Source organism: Bufo bufo, chromosome 3 (genome assembly GCF_905171765.1).
Source record: "Bufo bufo chromosome 3, aBufBuf1.1, whole genome shotgun sequence".
NCBI lineage: Eukaryota > Metazoa > Chordata > Amphibia > Anura > Bufonidae > Bufo > Bufo bufo.
This window is the reverse complement of record NC_053391.1, coordinates 666,107,613-666,125,472: the sequence shown is the minus strand read 5'-3', so window position 1 is coordinate 666,125,472 and position 17,860 is coordinate 666,107,613. Positions and strand designations below refer to the sequence as shown.

Here is a 17,860-nt window from a genome sequence, read left to right as displayed (position 1 = left end):
GAAGGTGATGACAGAGGTCATGGCACATCTAAGAAGAAGAAATATCTTAATAATACCCTACTCAGACGACCTTCTTTTGGTAGGGAACTCAGAAAAGGATCTAGAGTTAAAAATATCAAAAACTTGTCAGATTATGTCCCAATTAGGGTGGATCGTAAATTGGGAAAAGTCAAAACCTTTCCCTTCACAGAGACTAGTCTTTTTAGGCGTATGTCTAGACTCCATACTTCAAAAGACGTTTCTTCCGGCCGAGAAAGTATCAGAAACAATAAAAAAAAGTATCAAGATTCTTGGAAATGGAAAGTTGTTCTGTCAGGGAAAGCATGAGACTGTTAGGCTCCCTAACATCGTACATCCCTGCAGTGAAATGGGCCCAATTCCACACTCACACTCTGCAGCAGTGGATACTCGGATGTTGGAACAGAAGGCAAGAGGCCTTAGATCAAATAATTCCTATTCCTCCTTGGGTAAAAAACTCCCTCCAGTGGTGGTTAAACCCGGACCACCTAAGAGAAGGAGTAGAATGGTTTCCCGATCAGATTCAGACAATCACCACTGACGCAAGTCTGTGGGGGTGGGGAGCTTACTGCTCCCTCCATACCTGCCAAGGACGGTGGTCCATGAATCAGAAAAGTCAATCCTCAAACCAGAGAGAACTCTGGGCAGTTTGGGAAGCATTAAAAGCTCTGTCTCAGGAGACAATAGGGAAGGATATACAAATAAGATCCGACAATACAATGGTAGTAGCCTACCTAAATCATCAGGAAGGAACAAGGAGCGAGAGTCTGGGCCAATTGGCGGAATTTTTTTTTTCGTTGGCAGAGAATCACGCAAATTCCCTTTTAGCGGTACATCTCAAGGGATCTTTAAATGTAAAAGCAGACTTCTTAAGTCGGGTTCCTCTAAAATCCACAGAGTGGAGTTTAGAGAAACAGGTCTTTTCACATATAACCTCAATGTGGGTGATTCCGCAGGTAGACCTTTTTGCCACAGCACAAAATACAAAGCTCGAGAAGTTCTTCTCTCTAAATCCGTTCGACGGAAACATAGGGGTAAATGCGCTAGCACAAAGGTGGAATTTCCGCCTAGCGTATGCATTTCCTGCCCTAGCATTAATTCCCAGAGTATTGAGGAAGGTCAGGCAAGAAAGGGCTCATGTAATACTAATAGCCCCACTATGGCCGAAAAAATCATGGTTCCCTCTGTTGAAAACTCTGTCATTAGGGAGTCCGTGGATCCTCCCCATGACAAAGAATCTTCTAGCCCAAGGTCCAATCTGTCACCCCTGGGTAGAAAAGCTACACCTGGCTGCCTGGAATCTGAAAGGTTAACTTTAAAAGCCAAGGGTCTTTCAGATGATATAATAAATACAATGGCAGCTAGCAGAAAGGCGGTGACCTAAAAGATTTATTCCAGAGTTTGGTCAAAATTTTGTGCTTGGTATTCTCAATCTAAAAATTCATGCCAGATTTTTTCCATTCAGACGGTATTAGGGTTCCTACAATTCGGTTTTGATAAAGGGTTGCGTCCTAAAACTTTAAGGGTACATGTATCAGCACTAAGCTCGGTCTTTGATATTAAAATCGCGGACCACCCTTGGATTATTAGGTTTTTGAAAGGAGAAGTTAGATTGAAAACCTTATGTCTCTCCTTAGGATCTTAACCACCTCAGCCCCTATAGCTTAAACACCATTAAAGACCAGGCCACTTTTTACACTTCTGACCTACCCTACTTTCACCGTTTATTGCTCGGTCATGCAACTTACCTTACCACCCAAATGAATTTTACCTCCTTTTCTTCTCACTAATAGAGCTTTCATTTGGTGGTATTTTATTGCTGCTGACATTTTTACTTTTTTTGTTATTAATCGAAATTTTACGATTTTTTGGCAAAAAAATGACATTTTTCACTTTCAGTTGTAAAATTTTGCAAAAAAAACGACATCCATATATAAATTTTTCTCTAAATGTATTGTTCTACATGTCTTTGATAAAAGGTGCTCTTTGGAATGTGGGCCCCTTTGCCCACCTAGGCTGCAAAAAAGTGTCACACATGTGGTATCGCCGTATTCAGGAGAAGTTGGGCAATGTGTTTTGGGGTGTCTTTTTACCTATACTCATGCTGGGTGAGAGAAATATCTCGGCAAAATTCAACTTTTCCCATTTTTTATACAAAGTTGGCATTTGACCAAGATATTTATCTCACCCAGCATGGGTATATGTAAAATGACACCCCAAAACACATTGCCCAACTTCTCCTGAGTACGGCGATACCACGTGTGACACTTTTTTGCAGCCTAGATGCGCAAAGGGGCCCACATTCCTTTTATGGGGGCATTTTTAGACATTTGGATCCCAGACTTCTTCTCACGCTTTAGGGCCCCTAGAATGCCAGGGCAGTATAAATACCCCACATGTGACCCCATTTTGGAAAGAAGACACCCCAAGGTATTCAATGAGGGGCATGGTGAGTTCATAGAAATTTTTTTTTTTTGGCACAAGTTAGCGGAAATTGATTTTATTTATTTTTTTCTCACAAAGTCTCCCTTTCCGCTAACTTGGGACAAAAATTTCAATCTTTCATGGACTCAATATGCCCCTCACGGAATACCTGGGGGTGTCTTCTTTCCGAAATGGGGTCACATGTGGGGTATTTATACTGCCCTGGCATTCTAGGGGCCCTAAAGCGTGAGAAGAGGTCTGGAATATAAATGTTTAAATTTTTTTACGCATTTGGATTCCGTGAGGTGTATGGTGAGTTCATGTGAGATTTTATTTTTTGACACAAGTTAGGGGAATATGAGACTTTGTAAGAAAAAAAAATAATAATTTCCGCTAACTTGGGCCAAAAAAATGTCTGAATGGAGCCTTACAGGGGGGTGATCAATGACAGGGGGGTGATCAGGGAGTCTATATGGGGTGATCACCACAGTCATTGATCACGCCCCTGTAAGGCTCCATTCAGACGTCCGTATGCGTTTTGCGGATCCGATCCATCTATCAGTGGATCCGTAAAAATCATGAGGACGTCTGAATAGAGCTTTACAGGGGGGTGATCAATGACAGGGGAGTAATCAATGACAGGGGGGTGATCAGGGAGTCTATATGGGGTGATCACCACAGTCATTGATCACGCCCCTGTAAGGCTCCATTCAGACGTCCGTATGCGTTTTGCGGATCCGATCCATCTATCAGTGGATCCGTAAAAATCATGCGGACGTCTGAATGGAGCTTTACAGGGGGGTAATCAATGACAGGGGGGTAATCAATGACAGGGGGGTGATCAGGGAGTCTATATGGGGTGATCACCACAGTCATTGATCACGCCCCTGTAAGGCTCCATTTAGACGTCCGTATGCGCTTTGCGAGTCCGATCCATCTATCAGTGGATCCGTAAAAATCATGCGGACGTCTGAATGGAGCTTTACAGGGGGGTAATCAATGACAGGGGGGTGATCAGGGAGTCTATATGGGGTGATCACCACAGTCATTGATGACGTCCGTATGCGTTTTGCGGATCCGATCCATCTATCAGTGGATCCGTAAAAATCATGCAGACGTCTGAATGGAGCTTTACAGGGGGGTGATCAATGACAGGGGGGTAATCAATGACAGGGGGGTGATCAGGGAGTCTATATGGGGTGATCACCACAGTCATTGATCACGCCCCTGTAAGGCTCCATTCAGACGTCCGTATGCGTTTTGCGGATCCGATCCATCTATCAGTGGATCCGTAAAAATCATGCGGACGTCTGAATGGAGCTTTACAGGGGGGTGATCAATGACAGGGGGGTGATCAGGGAGTCTATATGGGGTGATCAGGGGCTAATAAGTGACAGGGGGGGTGTAGTGTAGTGTGGTGCTTGGTGCTACATATTGCTGAGCTATCTGTGTCCTCTGGTGGTCGATCCAAACAAAAGGGACCACCAGAGGACCAGGTAGCAGGTATATTAGACGCTGTTATCAAAACAGCGTCTAATATACCTGTTAGGGGTTAAAAAAATCACATCTCCAGCCTGCCAGCGAACGATCGCCGCTGGCAGGCTGGAATCCACTCGCTTACCTTCCGATCCTGTGAACGCGCGCGCCTGTGTGCGCGCGTTCACAGGAAATCTCGCGTCTCGCGAGAGGACGCGCCGGCGCGTCTAGGCGGAATCAATCAACCACCTCCAGGACGCGTCGCTGCGTTCAGCGGTCCGGAGGTGGTTAATCTGGTCCTTTCAGGGTTAACGATAGCACCCTTTGAGCCATTGTCGGATGTGTCTTTAAAATACATCACACTAAAGGTCTTGTTTTTAGTGGCCATCACATCAGCTCGTAGGATATGTGAGATCCAGGCTCTGAAGATAGTGGAGCCATTTCTCATGATATTTCCAAAAAGAATGGTGTTTAGGTTGGATGCTTCCTTCCTCCCTAAGGTGGTTACAAATTTTCATAGACCGGAGGAGATTGTGATTCCTTCCTTTTGTCCCAATCCAAAAACTGAAGGTGAAGAAAGATTTCACAAACTAGATGTGTGCAGAGCCATTTCAGCCTATTTAGAGGCCACAAAAGTTTTCAGGAAATCAGATTATCTGTTTGTACAGTTCCAGGGAAAATTTAAAGGCCATAGAGCCACAAAAGACTCTTTAGCCAGATGGATCAAATCGGCGATACTAGAAACTTACAATTCTATGGGGGCTTCTCCACCAAAAAATTTCAAAGCTCACTCCACAAGATCAATTTCCACTTCATGGGCAGAAAAGGCTAATGTCTCAATAGAATAGATCTGTAGGGCAGCAACATGGTCCAACCCTCACACCTTTATAAAACATTATAGGATGGACACGCGGTCAAAGCAGGAGCTTTCCTTCGGTAGGAAAGTTTGAGAAGCCATCGTCCCTCCCTAGGATAATATTGATCCGATATATCTCATGGTATGCCGTCATGGAGGATGAAAGGTAAAAACCATATTACTTACCGGTAATTTCCTTTTCATGAATCCTCCATGATGGCAGGGATTCCCCCACCCCCCCCAAAAAAAAAAGAAAAAAAAAAAAAGAATACATATACATTATTTTGGAAGAATAGATTCTCTAGGCTGTCGGTCCAGAAGACACTGAGGATATGCTGGAGGAGGGTCTATTTTATACTTCCTGTCCCTACCTGGTTGGAGGCGGGTCATCTCTCATAGTATGCCATCATGGAGGATTCATGAAAAGGAAATTACCGGTAAGTAATATGGTTTTTTTAAGAAACTTAAAAATACAATTTTATAACTGCATGGGCAAGGGACGTTGTGACACAGAACAATGAAACTACAAGAGAGGAGAGAGAGAGATATTCACCTACCTCTCCTCTGCTGCACTTTGTTATCCAATTAGTTGAGCAGCAGTCAGCGGATACTGCTGATCCACCATTCAATACAAGTAATCCTTTCTTAACCAATCTGGCACTCCACAAGACTACAAGAAGCTCCATGCAGACCATGAACTTTTTCGCCAGGCCGGCAGGCTGTCTCTCTTTCCTGCCTCAATTTTTGTTCCAGCTGACCAGGAGGTCAACCCTCTGAGCATCGCTCCAGCCTGCCAGCCAGTGATGCTGATCTTCATACTCAGTGTCAAACATAACAACGATGGTGATTCTGTGCCCCCTTGCCAGTAGTTTGTCCCTTTATGCCGGACTCTGTCCCTTCTGCCCAATATAGTACCATTCCAAATATTCCATGATAGTATATTTTTGTATGCCAGAAAAAAGAAGCTAAGCCCACCTCTGGGGTTAGGGTAGTGGGAGAATAATTTATAGATAATAGGTAAGACGGATATTGCACTTACGGTTAGACGATATCTTTAAGATATAGATGTGTTATAGGTGCGGGCTGCTGGTCGGATATCCTTATAGATACCTAGTGACTAGGCCCTTTACTTACCCCTACATGACCCTAAGGTGCTAGCTCACAGTGGGCTGCTTGTTCTAAAGGACAGGATGAATCGTCCTAGAAGATGACGGTGGTGAAATGTCCCGACGCGTTTCCCCAAGTAAAAGAACTTGGTTCGTCAGGGGACTTTATATTCCAATAGCCGAAGGATGATGGCTAAAAATTCTGGCGGTGACAGAGGCTGATGATATGCGTATATTCGCATATCATCAGCCTCTGTCACCGCCAGAATTTTTAGCCATCATCCTTCGGCTATTGGAATATAAAGTCCCCTGACGAACCAAGTTCTTTTACTTGGGGAAACGCGTCGGGACATTTCACCACCGTCATCTTCTAGGACGATTCATCCTGTCCTTTAGAACAAGCAGCCCACTGTGAGCTAGCACCTTAGGGTCATGTAGGGGTAAGTAAAGGGCCTAGTCACTAGGTATCTATAAGGATATCCGACCAGCAGCCCGCACCTATAACACATCTATATCTTAAAGATATCGTCTAACCGTAAGTGCAATATCCGTCTTACCTATTATCTATAAATTATTCTCCCACTACCCTAACCCCAGAGGTGGGCTTAGCTTCTTTTTTCTGGCATACAAAAATATACTATCATGGAATATTTGGAATGATGCTTCTTTTAATATAATCTAGTAAAAGTTAAATTTTAAATTGGTAGCTATAACCTTCTGTGATATTATTTGATGATAGCTTGCCACTACTATATATGACACCCTGTGACTGTGCCAATATAGTACCGCCTATGCAGTGTTGTGCCCCCTATACTGTATTATGCCCCTTATACTGTTCAGTGCAGACCTGCCCAGTACTGTGCCCTATACCCTGCTGTAAGATTCATTATTATACACTTTATCTGGCACAATAAAGGAGCATAAGGCAATACCCCTGTACTATAACTCATAACCACAACTATGCCCTCTAATACCCTCTACTGTTCCTACTCAATAGTAGTATGACCTCACACCCTGCATTGTGCACCATAAAGTTCCCCTAATCATACCATGTACAGTGCCCGCTTATACTCTATACTGGTCTCCAGGTCACATCCTCGCTGTGTCCCCTTATATCCTGTCCCTGTCTGGCGGTGTTATCCAGTCACTATATGGACGTGTCATTCAGCCAATGTATGTCTGTTAGCGATTCATGGAATGGCGTATATGTTTATTTGTGCGGTCCCTCGCAGAAGATCTTCCAAAAAATATTTTTAAAAGGTATGCTAATGAAGGTTCTTCAAGTGCCCGGGGGCGGCGTTACTGCTTCAAGTAGCCAGGCCCTTTTGTGATGTGCCCAGAAAACCACAACTCTTTCACCACTCTGGCCCGCCCTCGTTTACTATTTCCTCCTCTTCTCCACACCTGCGCACTGCTGTGCACATTATGGTAAAAGGAACAAGGAGTTCCTCTGTTGCGGCTGGTTACTACTGCTGGCTGGATTTGGAGGTATGGACCAGCGCATGCGCAGTGCATCTCCTGTTCATTTAACCAAAATGGGCACTGCAGGGTGCAGGTGTGGGGCAAGCATGTAGCGGCACAAGCACAAGATTTTTGAGGGAAATGATGATGAATAGGAAATGAGGGCGGGCCAGAGGGGTGAAAGATGTGGTTTTCTGGGCACATCGCTAAAAGGGCCTGGGCACTTGAAGCTGTATTGCCGCCCCCGGGCACTTGCAGAACCTCATTAGCAACATTATAAAAATCTTTTTTGGAAGATCTTCTGCGAGGGACCACAAAAAAAAGGTAACATTTGAATGAGTGCAAAGGAGTCTATAACCTGATCTGAGCGGTATAAAAGGCTCAGATTAGATGACCGACTGACTACCTTTAATTTTTGCAGGCCATAAAAATTTAAAATTTTAATTAATATAGAAAAATTTGATCCTCAGCCTTATGTACTTATAACAACGTTTGAATTACATGGGTATTCCCATTATATTTAATGGTTCAATACAGCTATGCTCAAATTTTTATATTGTTGAGATTCTAATATTTTGGAACCGCATCTATAACAACAACTGATGATTTTAGGGTGCACTGCGCCAACAGACATACAGCAACAGCTGTATACTTTATCATTGATGCTTTGACTTGCAAAGGTCACAGCCTAAATGATCAAAAATGTAAAAGTTAGTCTAGCTTTAAGACCATATTCTCATCGAATGAAAAATCAGGGGAGTGTCAATAATTATTTTAAGAGTTGATACCAAATTTTTGAGTCCTCTTTAAAAAAAAAATTGCAACATTTTTTGCTTTATTTTAATATAATAATTTTTTTAAAATTTTTATAACATGGTTTTGTATATTTACACTAACTTCGCTTTCTCCCCCCCCCCCCCCCATAATGAAGGTCAAACGTCAATCAAAAATGCCAACTTGCATAGTAAACCAATGTCTCAGCAAGTCTGGCCGAAAGGGCCAAAATACAACAATTCAAAGATATAGATGCATTTGCTAATAAGATAACTGAAGGTGGCCAAAATAATAAATACAGACTTTGCTCGTGTCACTTTAACCCCGATTGCTACAACATAGGTCCCAAAGGAAAGTTTTTGAAGCTGGGTGCAGTTCCTACAATATTCCCTATATTAGAAGATGGCGAAAATATAATCGAGGAAATGTTGAAGAAGGATCGTCGACGAAGTAGAAAAAGAGCTTTTGAGCAACGCACACATCAGGCAGCCCATGCAAAATTTACTCATAGGGAAAAGGAAAGCAACTCTGAAACGGAAGAAGAATCCACATCCACAGTCCACATATCAAGTTGTTCACAATTTTGCAGTGTTGGAACTCATTCAAATTCAATTTTAATTTAAAAGCCAATAATTTACCCCGAGGAGACTGATTTTCCTGAAGATTTAACTGCAGGTAAGTGTGCAGAGCCAAGAATGATGTCAACACCACTTCATGTGATGGGAAGCAAGGAAAAGACAAGGAAGTCAGTGTTGGCTTGTTTCAGGAAGAAATAGAAGACCTTGCTGGAATCCAACCATTATCACCAATTCTTGAAGAACAAGCAGTATCTGATGAAATCCTTGACATAAACAATCTTTGATGAAGGTGAAGAAAATGAAGATCAAATTGACAGTAGCTATGTTCTTAACGTGCCAAACATAGACAGCAGTGATCAATCAAACCTTAATTTTTTATTTCCAGAATCTACAAAAATAAGTGCTTCTACGGTTACAACTTTGACCAAAACAGAAATAGTTTGTGATAAAAAATTAATGGTATTTGAGTCCTGTCTCGATTTACTTCTCTACAAAGTTAAATGTCAAAAATATGCAAGCTGCAATTACACAGTCAAATCGTTTTAAAAAATCTAAAAGGAACATGCTACGCAGGACACAAGTTAATACTTTTCAAAAGTCAACCAAAAGTGGGTAAGTATAGTGCTGGAAATATTCTCACTGCGGCCGCAATTTTGTTTAGTAGACTAAACTTTCAAAAAGTTAAAGAATTACACAACATTCTTGGAATAGTAAGTATATCTGAAAAAACATACTACAGATACCAAACGATGTTTCTTTTTCCAGCTATCGACATCGCTTGGAAAGCAGAGTAAAGTACCATTACAGAAGACCTCAAAACCAATCCACTAAGCATAGCTGGAGATGGGCAATGTAACAGCCCTGGGCATAGTGCTAAATACTGTGCTTACTCAATGATGGATACTGTTACAAACAAAATTATTGATATTGAAATAGTACAGCGCAATCAGTGCTCATCCTCTGTAGCCATGGAAAAACATTGCTTCGCAATTGTAATGGATTAAACATAAAAAAAAATTGCATCAGACTGGCATGTTAGTATTCGGAAAAAGTTAAGGCAAGAATATCCACAAATAAACCATCAATTTGACGTGTGGCATTATGCAAAGTCCCTAAAGAAATTTTTTTATAATGTTAGCCGTCTGAAATTGTGCAAGGAGATTACACCATGGATCAACAAAATTATACTGCATTTTTGATGGAGCATTCAAACTTGCAACGCTAATTCAGAACAACTTCGTGAAAGATGGTTCTCCCTGCTCCACCATATTGCTAATAGACATTAATGGAATGGAACACTTTATTGCAAATGTTCCCACGGAACCATCGAAGATTCTGAAAATACTATTTTTTGGCTCAATGAGGAAAACCCACCGTTCACCCAAATCAAAAAAATTGTAACTGGAAATGGTCTCCAAAAAGATTTGCCACATTTAACCCAAAATTGTCATACAGGCAATTTGGAAAACTTTCACAGTATCGCCTTAAAATATCGGACAAAGAGAATTCACTTTGGCATCGATGCTATGGAGGCCCGCACTAAACTTGCTGTTCTGACCCATAATAGAAATGTAGATAGAGAACAGGCAGTCGTCAAGTGTTCAAAGGGAAACATCGAATCAGTTGGCACCAAACGAACATGTTTGGTTGTTCCCAAAGGATCCTCCCGTAGGATAGTTTGTGATGTTTTTGATAAGGTATCTGTGGATTACCTAGAAGACGTCTGTGTTGATGTACTGAAAATAGTTCAGGGGGATCTCAAGTCAGAATGGACTTCACGAGCGCCTAATCTTCCACCCAATCTGTTAAACCAGGAAAGGCCAAATAAAGAGGAGATAAAACGACAATGACTGAGTTGTTTCAAAACAGTAATGAATCCAGCAAATTTAGATTGATGATCTTATAAAGCGTATGATTTTTTTTTGTATTACAAAGGAAGTTCTTAAAGTTAATAATTGGTTGACAAATTCTTTAATGTTTTTTGGTTAATTAAAAACTAATGTACTGATAAAATTGTTTATTTTAAATAATACAGTTTGTTTGATAATTGCAGTTTTGAGGATTCAAAGTGCTGACCAAACCGCTGATTATAATCTCTCAAAGGTGTACGTTTGTAAAAGACCGGTTTTATACCTAAGTAATTTCTTTATACTTTTACATTAATATAAGGATTATATTTTAAAATTTATTGTAATATAAAAAATGTTATGATATATTTCTCTTTTGGATATGGATTTATATATTTTTTTCCCTATAGGTTTCAAGAAAGAGTGAATTTGTTCTTTCATGCCGTTATTATTTTCTACATTAATTGAACTAAAACACTTTAAAAATAAATTTTTTGGACTAGATAGTTTTTGGGTAATTGGCAAAGTTTACATTTTTAAAAATATTTTAATTTTTTTTAATAAACAAAATTAATTAATTTAAAAATTCTAATATTGATTGGCTTAATATAATGTTTAATTTAATAGATGTGTACTGATATTGGTATGAGAAATCGCCTAATCAAAATATTGTTACTTACCTATTTCTATATATTCAAAAATTTTATTTGAAATAATTTTTCAATTAAATAGTCAATTTAAAAAAAAGGATAGGTTAAAAATAAATTAGCCATTTGAAATTGCCTATCTTTGAAAACAATGTAGCAACATTTTTTACTTTATTAATATTGATATTGACTAACAAAAATAAATAAATGATCAAATATTAATATTACAGTGAACAATAATAATTTTTAAGAATACATTTTTGCTATAACAATTTAATGGTAGACAGTAGGGCTGTCGAATATAATCAATGCAGCGATGCATCGCGATTCGACCCCCGGCGATTCTGCATCGATGCGGTTGCTTTAAATAATCGATGCATGTTGATGACGTCAGCGTCGCGTCCGCCGTGCAGAGCCGAGTCGGAAAAAAAAGTTTTTTTGAGCCTTCTTTCCCGCATCCCGCTGACGTGACGACAGTGACACCCCCCTCCCCCTGTGTCGCACGCGTGAGTCGACTCGTGAGGAGGACTGGAGAGGAGACGGACGTGCATGCAGCAGCACTGAGCACAGCGGACCCGTCCTCGTACCCCCAAGAGCGCTCAGAACTTTCTCCTCGGTCGGCTAACTGTGCTGTGCACAAAAGAAAAAAAACAGGCTGTCTTGCGGGGGGACAGAGGAGGAGGAGACCGCAGGACTGGAGTGAAGGAGACGAGTGAGACCCGAGCTAGGCCGCAGCCACCGCCTGACAGTGCCACACACTCAGACACAGTGAGCAGCAGTGGCAGGCAGCACATGCCACATGGGAGCACAAACTGGCTGTCTGAGAGCCGAGGAGACCTTACCTGGCTCACAAGACTGGAGTGGGCTCACTGGGCTGGAGAGTGACCCGAGCTAGGCCGCAATCGCCAGTGCCACACAGACAACAGCAGCACGCAGTGACTGCAGCAGCACACAGTAAGTTAGTAAGTTACCCTTCTGCATTTTTTTGGGGGATTTTTATTATTTTTGGGGAGGAGATGATGATCTGCTTCTGCACAATTGCACACTGAGTGTCTGACTGTCTGGCATATCTTTGTATTACTGTGACGCATGTGATCAGTGATCACTCACTAAGACCTCTAACTTAGTTTACAGCATTGCAAAAAGCTGCAAGTCAAATACACTATGTGTATTGAATACACTACAGTCAGTGGCAGCTTTTTGCAATGCTGTAAAGTTAGAGGTCTTAGTGAGTGATCACTGATCACATCATTTACAAAGATATGCCAGACAACACTGTCTGCAACTGTGCAATACTGCTGTTCTTGGGATTGTCATGTGGTTTAAAGCACAACTATTTAACAATATAACATGCCTGCCTGCCTGTTTGGTTACTGTTCTGTCCCATACATCTTGAACTGGGTATTTTACAATTTTTAATTTTACCCCCCTTTTCACTTTCCAGTTTCGTGATGCAATCAATCAATCAATTGCTATCTTTCTTTTTAGGAGAGGGAGACCAGCCCATCCGTTACCCGGCTCGCAGGACAGGGAGCTAGGCCGCAGCTGCCAGTGCCACACACTCCGAGTCCCTTCATCATCACAGGCAGCAGGAGAGGAGACCCGCAGGTGCCACGTGCCAGCCAGACTCTGCCACCTTGTTGTGACAGGTAGGTGACCATCACACAGATACACCACTCACAGAGACTGCAGCTGGTCACTGCCTGTTACCGTACCTAAAAAAAAAAATTGTCACTTGTGTCACCTCACCTGTCCGTTTTTCCTCACTCCTCAGGCTCAGTCCAGTCCACCACAGGCAGGAGGAGAATCGCTCCACCACCAGCAGCCAGCAGTGCCACCACCACCACCAGCACCACCGTCGTCGTTATCATCGTATCATCATTAATCAGGTAGGAAAACTAATAAACATCATCTTTCACATTATATTAAATAACTATGTCATGAAAGGTTTAATGAGTTTAAGTGACAATCACCAGACCATACCATTGCCATTTAATTAATTATGGTTACGTTTATGACTGTAGGTCTGCTGGTGCTGGTCTAGGTCTATATATCTCTATCTCTAATCCATTGAAATGAATGTTCTGTCCTGACCATTTGTCCACTTGTCCAGTGTGACTGTCTTGTCTTAGTGATGAATGATGATTGTTTGATCACAACTTTATTGATACTTTTTGATTTATGGTTTTGCTCATCACTGCTCCAGCCCCACACATGCTGCAGCTGCACTGCAAGGCAAGTGCATTGTGTGTGGGGCAGTAATGATGAGCAAAACCAAAAAGCATCATATTACAAATACAAACAAGGTAAGTATGAACTTGTGAATTGTGAATCAATCACCAAGACAAGACATTCAAATGATGCATAAAACCAGAATTAATGAAATGGGTGGCACTGGCATTATGTCATTGGGGGGGGGGGGGGGGATGTTGGCGGGACATGTTGTTGTTGTGTTGTAGCAGCCAGTTTGTGATCTCAAATAATGCCAGTGTACCAGATTGGAGAAGGAGAGAGAGTGCGATATAACGTGACCGGCTGTCGCTGACTCTCTGAGACTGTGACCATTGCAATGCCAATGCATTGACCAATGACCATGACCACCAGTTGAGTTGACCAACCACCGGCGGCAGACGAGATGAGGGGCCAGGGCGCATTTTTTCTTTTACACATGATGAATAATGATAGTTGACACTTGACAGCGACTGCGACTAACTGCGTGTGTGGGGGGTAGAATAATAAATGAGGATTTTACATATCATACAATTACATACATACTAGAAAGAAACGTGTTACTTTTTCTGTTGATCTCGTGGCAGGCTTTAGGCTTAGTCACTCCAATTTTTTTTTTTTTTTTTTTTAAACTGACAGAGTTTGACAACATCATCGTCACGTCAAGACTTGTGTCATCCCTACTCACAAATTCACATAGATGCCTGGCATGCATTGCATTTGCTAGTAAATAAAAATGGCAGAAGTAGAACAAAAGGAACGAGAGATAAAAAATGCACCTAGCTTTTTAAAAGCAAACATCTGGGAACATTTTGGCTTTTATGAAAAAAGTAGGAAGCACGAATTGGACAAGTCATACGCTGTGTGTAAAATCTGTCACACAAAAATTAAATATCTAGGGAATACTACTAATCTGAGAAACCACGTCAGCCGTTTTCACCCAGAAATGCTAAAACCTACCACCACCACCACCACCAAGGAAATGAACCCAGATCAGCCAAGAATTGATGCAATGTTACAGTCAACTTTGCCGCCCAACTCTGAAAAGGTAAAGAGAATAACAAAAGCTGTGGCAGCTTTCATAGCGAAGGACCTGCGCCCTTACTCTGTTGTGGAAAACAGTGGGTTTCGCTACCTTTTGAAGACGATAGAGCCGCGTTACAAGATCCCGTCACGAAGTCACTTTACAGAAAACGTCATACCTGCACTCTACCACGAAACCAAAGCTAAGATAATTGCATCAATGAGCCAAGCAAGTCGAGTCGCAATAACGTGTGATTCCTGGACTTCAGTCACGACAGAGTCTTATGTTACAATAACAGCACATTACGTTAGTAAGGACTGGCAGATTTTGTCGCATGTACTGCAAACGAGAGCCATTTATGAGTCTCACACGGGTGCTCATCTGGCAGAGCTACTTTCTCATGTTGTGGAAGAATGGCAGCTGTCCGATAAATCTGTAGTGCTTGTGACCGACAACGCGTCAAACATGATAGTTGCAGCTCAAGTTGGAAAATTCCCCCATGTGAAATGCTTCGCCCATACACTGAATCTTGCATCCCAGCGAGCGTTGAAAGTGGCCACTCTCTCTAGGCTTCTTGGCAGAGTACGTCGGATATCCACATTCTTTCACCGCAGCACTAGAGCAAGCCACTGTCTAAAAGAGAAACAGAAATGTCTTGGCCTGAAGAATCATAAGCTGATAACTGATGTGGCAACAAGATGGAACAGTTCATACGACATGGTCGAGAGGTTCTTGGAACAACAACCTGCAGTCTGTGCCACCTTGCTGTCTCCAGAAGTCAGAAGAGGAGAGTCCGATCTCTGCACTCTAAACGAAACAGATGTGTCAAATGCAGAGGACGCCGTGAGTGCATTAAAGCCAATGAAGGATGCAACCATGCTGATGTCAGAAGAGCGCAATCCAACAGTTTCTCTCATTGCCCCTATAAATGCACAACTTCTCCAGAGCATGACAGACACGATGGGAGACACACCCATGATCCATGAGATCAAGAATTCTATTAGAACAGATCTCCAGAAGAGGTACAGCAGTGAGGCCGAGAAGAAGATCCTTCATACAGCCTCTGCACTGGATCCTCGCTTTAAGGGACTGCCTTTCATCCTCACAGATGAAGAAAGATTGGAGATATTTAAAGGAGTCACTGAGGAAGCTGCATCCTTGGAGGTAATTAAATTAATTTGAAGAATTCCATCATGTTTCTTCTTGAAACAACAGTAGCACTACCACGCTTCTGAATCTGATGCGGTGCGGGAACTGTACTGTCAGTTTCCTGTGCTTTTTCATCACCCCATCAGAATCAAAGGCATTGACATTTGTGTTTTTACTTATTGTTTTTTTTCCGTTTCTTTTTTGTTCAAACACAGATTACATCAGATGAGAGTGAGAGGACACAAGAGGATCATCAAGTGCCTAGAAGAAAACGAACTCTGGAAGAAGAGGACAGTTCACCCATCGAAGACAACCATTCTCCACCATCTCCTCCCAAAAAGGCCAGATCGCTGCTCGTGAGTTTGCTGGGACAGTCTTTCACTGACACTGAAGGTACAATAGAACCCAAAAAGACCCCCTATGCCAAGGCTGAAGAGGAAATGGAAAACTATTGTAAAGCCCCACCTCTGCCTCTCACTGAGGACCCTTTGAACTGGTGGCGTGAGCATGAGGTCATATTTCCCCTCCTTTCTCGGCTGTCAAAGCAATACTTGTGTATCCCAGGTACAAGCGTGTCTGCAGAGCGGGTTTTCTCCACTGCAGGAGATGTGGTAACTGCAAAAAGAAGCGCCCTCAAACCAGACCATGTAGATCAATTGGTGTTCTTACAGAAAAATCTACATGTTCCCAAATGCTGAGCAGTGTTTTTAATTTTATAGATTTTGTTTATAGCATTGTCTCTGCCACTGAAATTTTTTATTTCTCTGTCTCCCCTGCCAGACTCCCCTTTTCCCTTCCCCTTTTCCCCCTTCCCTTTCCCTCCCCTTTTCCCTTTTCCCTTTCCCTCCCCTTTTCCCTTTCCCTCCCCTTTTCCCTTTCCCTCTCCCTCCCCTTTTTCCCTCTCTCTCCTCCTTTCCTTTTTTTTCCCCTCTCTCCTCCTTCTTTCCTCCCTCTCTCCTCATTCTTTCCTTCCTCCCTCTCTCCTCATTCTTTCTTTCTTTCTTTCCTTCCTCTCTCCTCATTCTTTCCTTCCTCCCTCTCTCCTCATTCTTTCCTTCCTCCCTCTCCCTCATTCTTTCCTTCCTCCCTCTCCCTCTTTCCTTCTCCAAGAGAAGGAAAGAAGGGGAGAGAGAGAGAGAGAAGGAAAGGGGAGAGACTAGAGGAGGAAAGGAGGAGAACTTTTCCTCTCCTCCGGCTCCTAGTCCTACTAGTCCTTTCCTCAATTTTACCTCATTCTTTCTCTCCTTTCTCTTTCTTTCTCTCCTTCTTTCTGTCTTTCTCTATCTCTCTTTCCGTCTCCCTATCTCTCGTTCTGTCTCCTTCTCAGTCTCTCTATCTCTTTTTCCGTTTACCGCTCTCTGTGTCTGTCTCTGTGTGTATGTCTGTGTCTCTCTGTGTCTCTGTGTCTGTCTGTGTCTCTGTGTCTGTCTGTGTCTGTCTGACTGTCTCTGTGTCTGTCTCTGTGAGTGTCTCTGTGAGTGTCTGTCTGTCTCTGTGTCTTTCTTTCTTTCTACCCCCCCTTTCCCTCCCCCTCCCCCCCCTTCCCCTTTCCCTCCCCCCCTTCCCCTTTCCCTCCCCCCCCTTCCCCTCCCCCTCTTTCCTCCCCCCCTTCCCCTTTCCCTCCCCCCCTTTCCCTCCCCCCATTTCCCCTTTCCCTCCCCCCCTTTCCCCTTTCCCTTTTTCCTCCCCTTTCCCTTTTTCCTCCCCACCCCTCCCTCACGACGAGTTACTCCAACTCCATCCCTGTCATTGTCAACAAGACCAGTTACTTAACGGTTAACGCCAGTTATGCCACTCTCGTCCTCAACGGAACGCACTCAGTCACTGTGACTGACTGACTGACTGGTGGGGTGCCGTCGTGGCACTGGCAGTCAGACTGGCAGTGGTCGCCAGGTCGTGGCAATTGCAAACGATCAATGAATGTAACATTTTGTTATAATATGTATATTTGTAATTGTATAATATCATATATTCTAAGTTCACTGTGATGATTAATGAGAATATATGATATTATTCTAGCTTTTAGCAGCACTGGAGTGGAGAGGAGATGGAGAATGGTTTTCTATTATGCGACTGTCCGTCCGATCCATTTTGTATTTTTACACTGACGTGTTTTTTGGTGTTTTCCCAATGTGTCTGTCATGCTCTGTGAATTTCTGACTCTGTTTAGGGGTTTAACCTTCAACCAAAAGAATTCTGTATTTAATTCCAGACAACTGACGCCCGCCAAGCCACCAGAGGAAGGCAAATCCTTGAAAGAATAAATTGAAA

General features: G+C 42.5%; 1 protein-coding gene across 1 annotated transcript; it reads left to right on the top strand.

Annotated features, from left to right (window-relative positions):
* The first annotated feature begins 14,362 nt into the window (after positions 1-14,362).
* On the top strand, positions 14,363-16,287 carry LOC120994031 (E3 SUMO-protein ligase ZBED1-like). Its single transcript, XM_040422493.1, has 2 exons — positions 14,363-15,604; positions 15,805-16,287. Exons 1-2 carry the CDS (start codon positions 14,363-14,365, stop codon positions 16,285-16,287), a joined length of 1,725 nt encoding a protein of 574 aa, XP_040278427.1.
* The last annotated feature ends 1,573 nt before the right edge of the window (positions 16,288-17,860 follow it).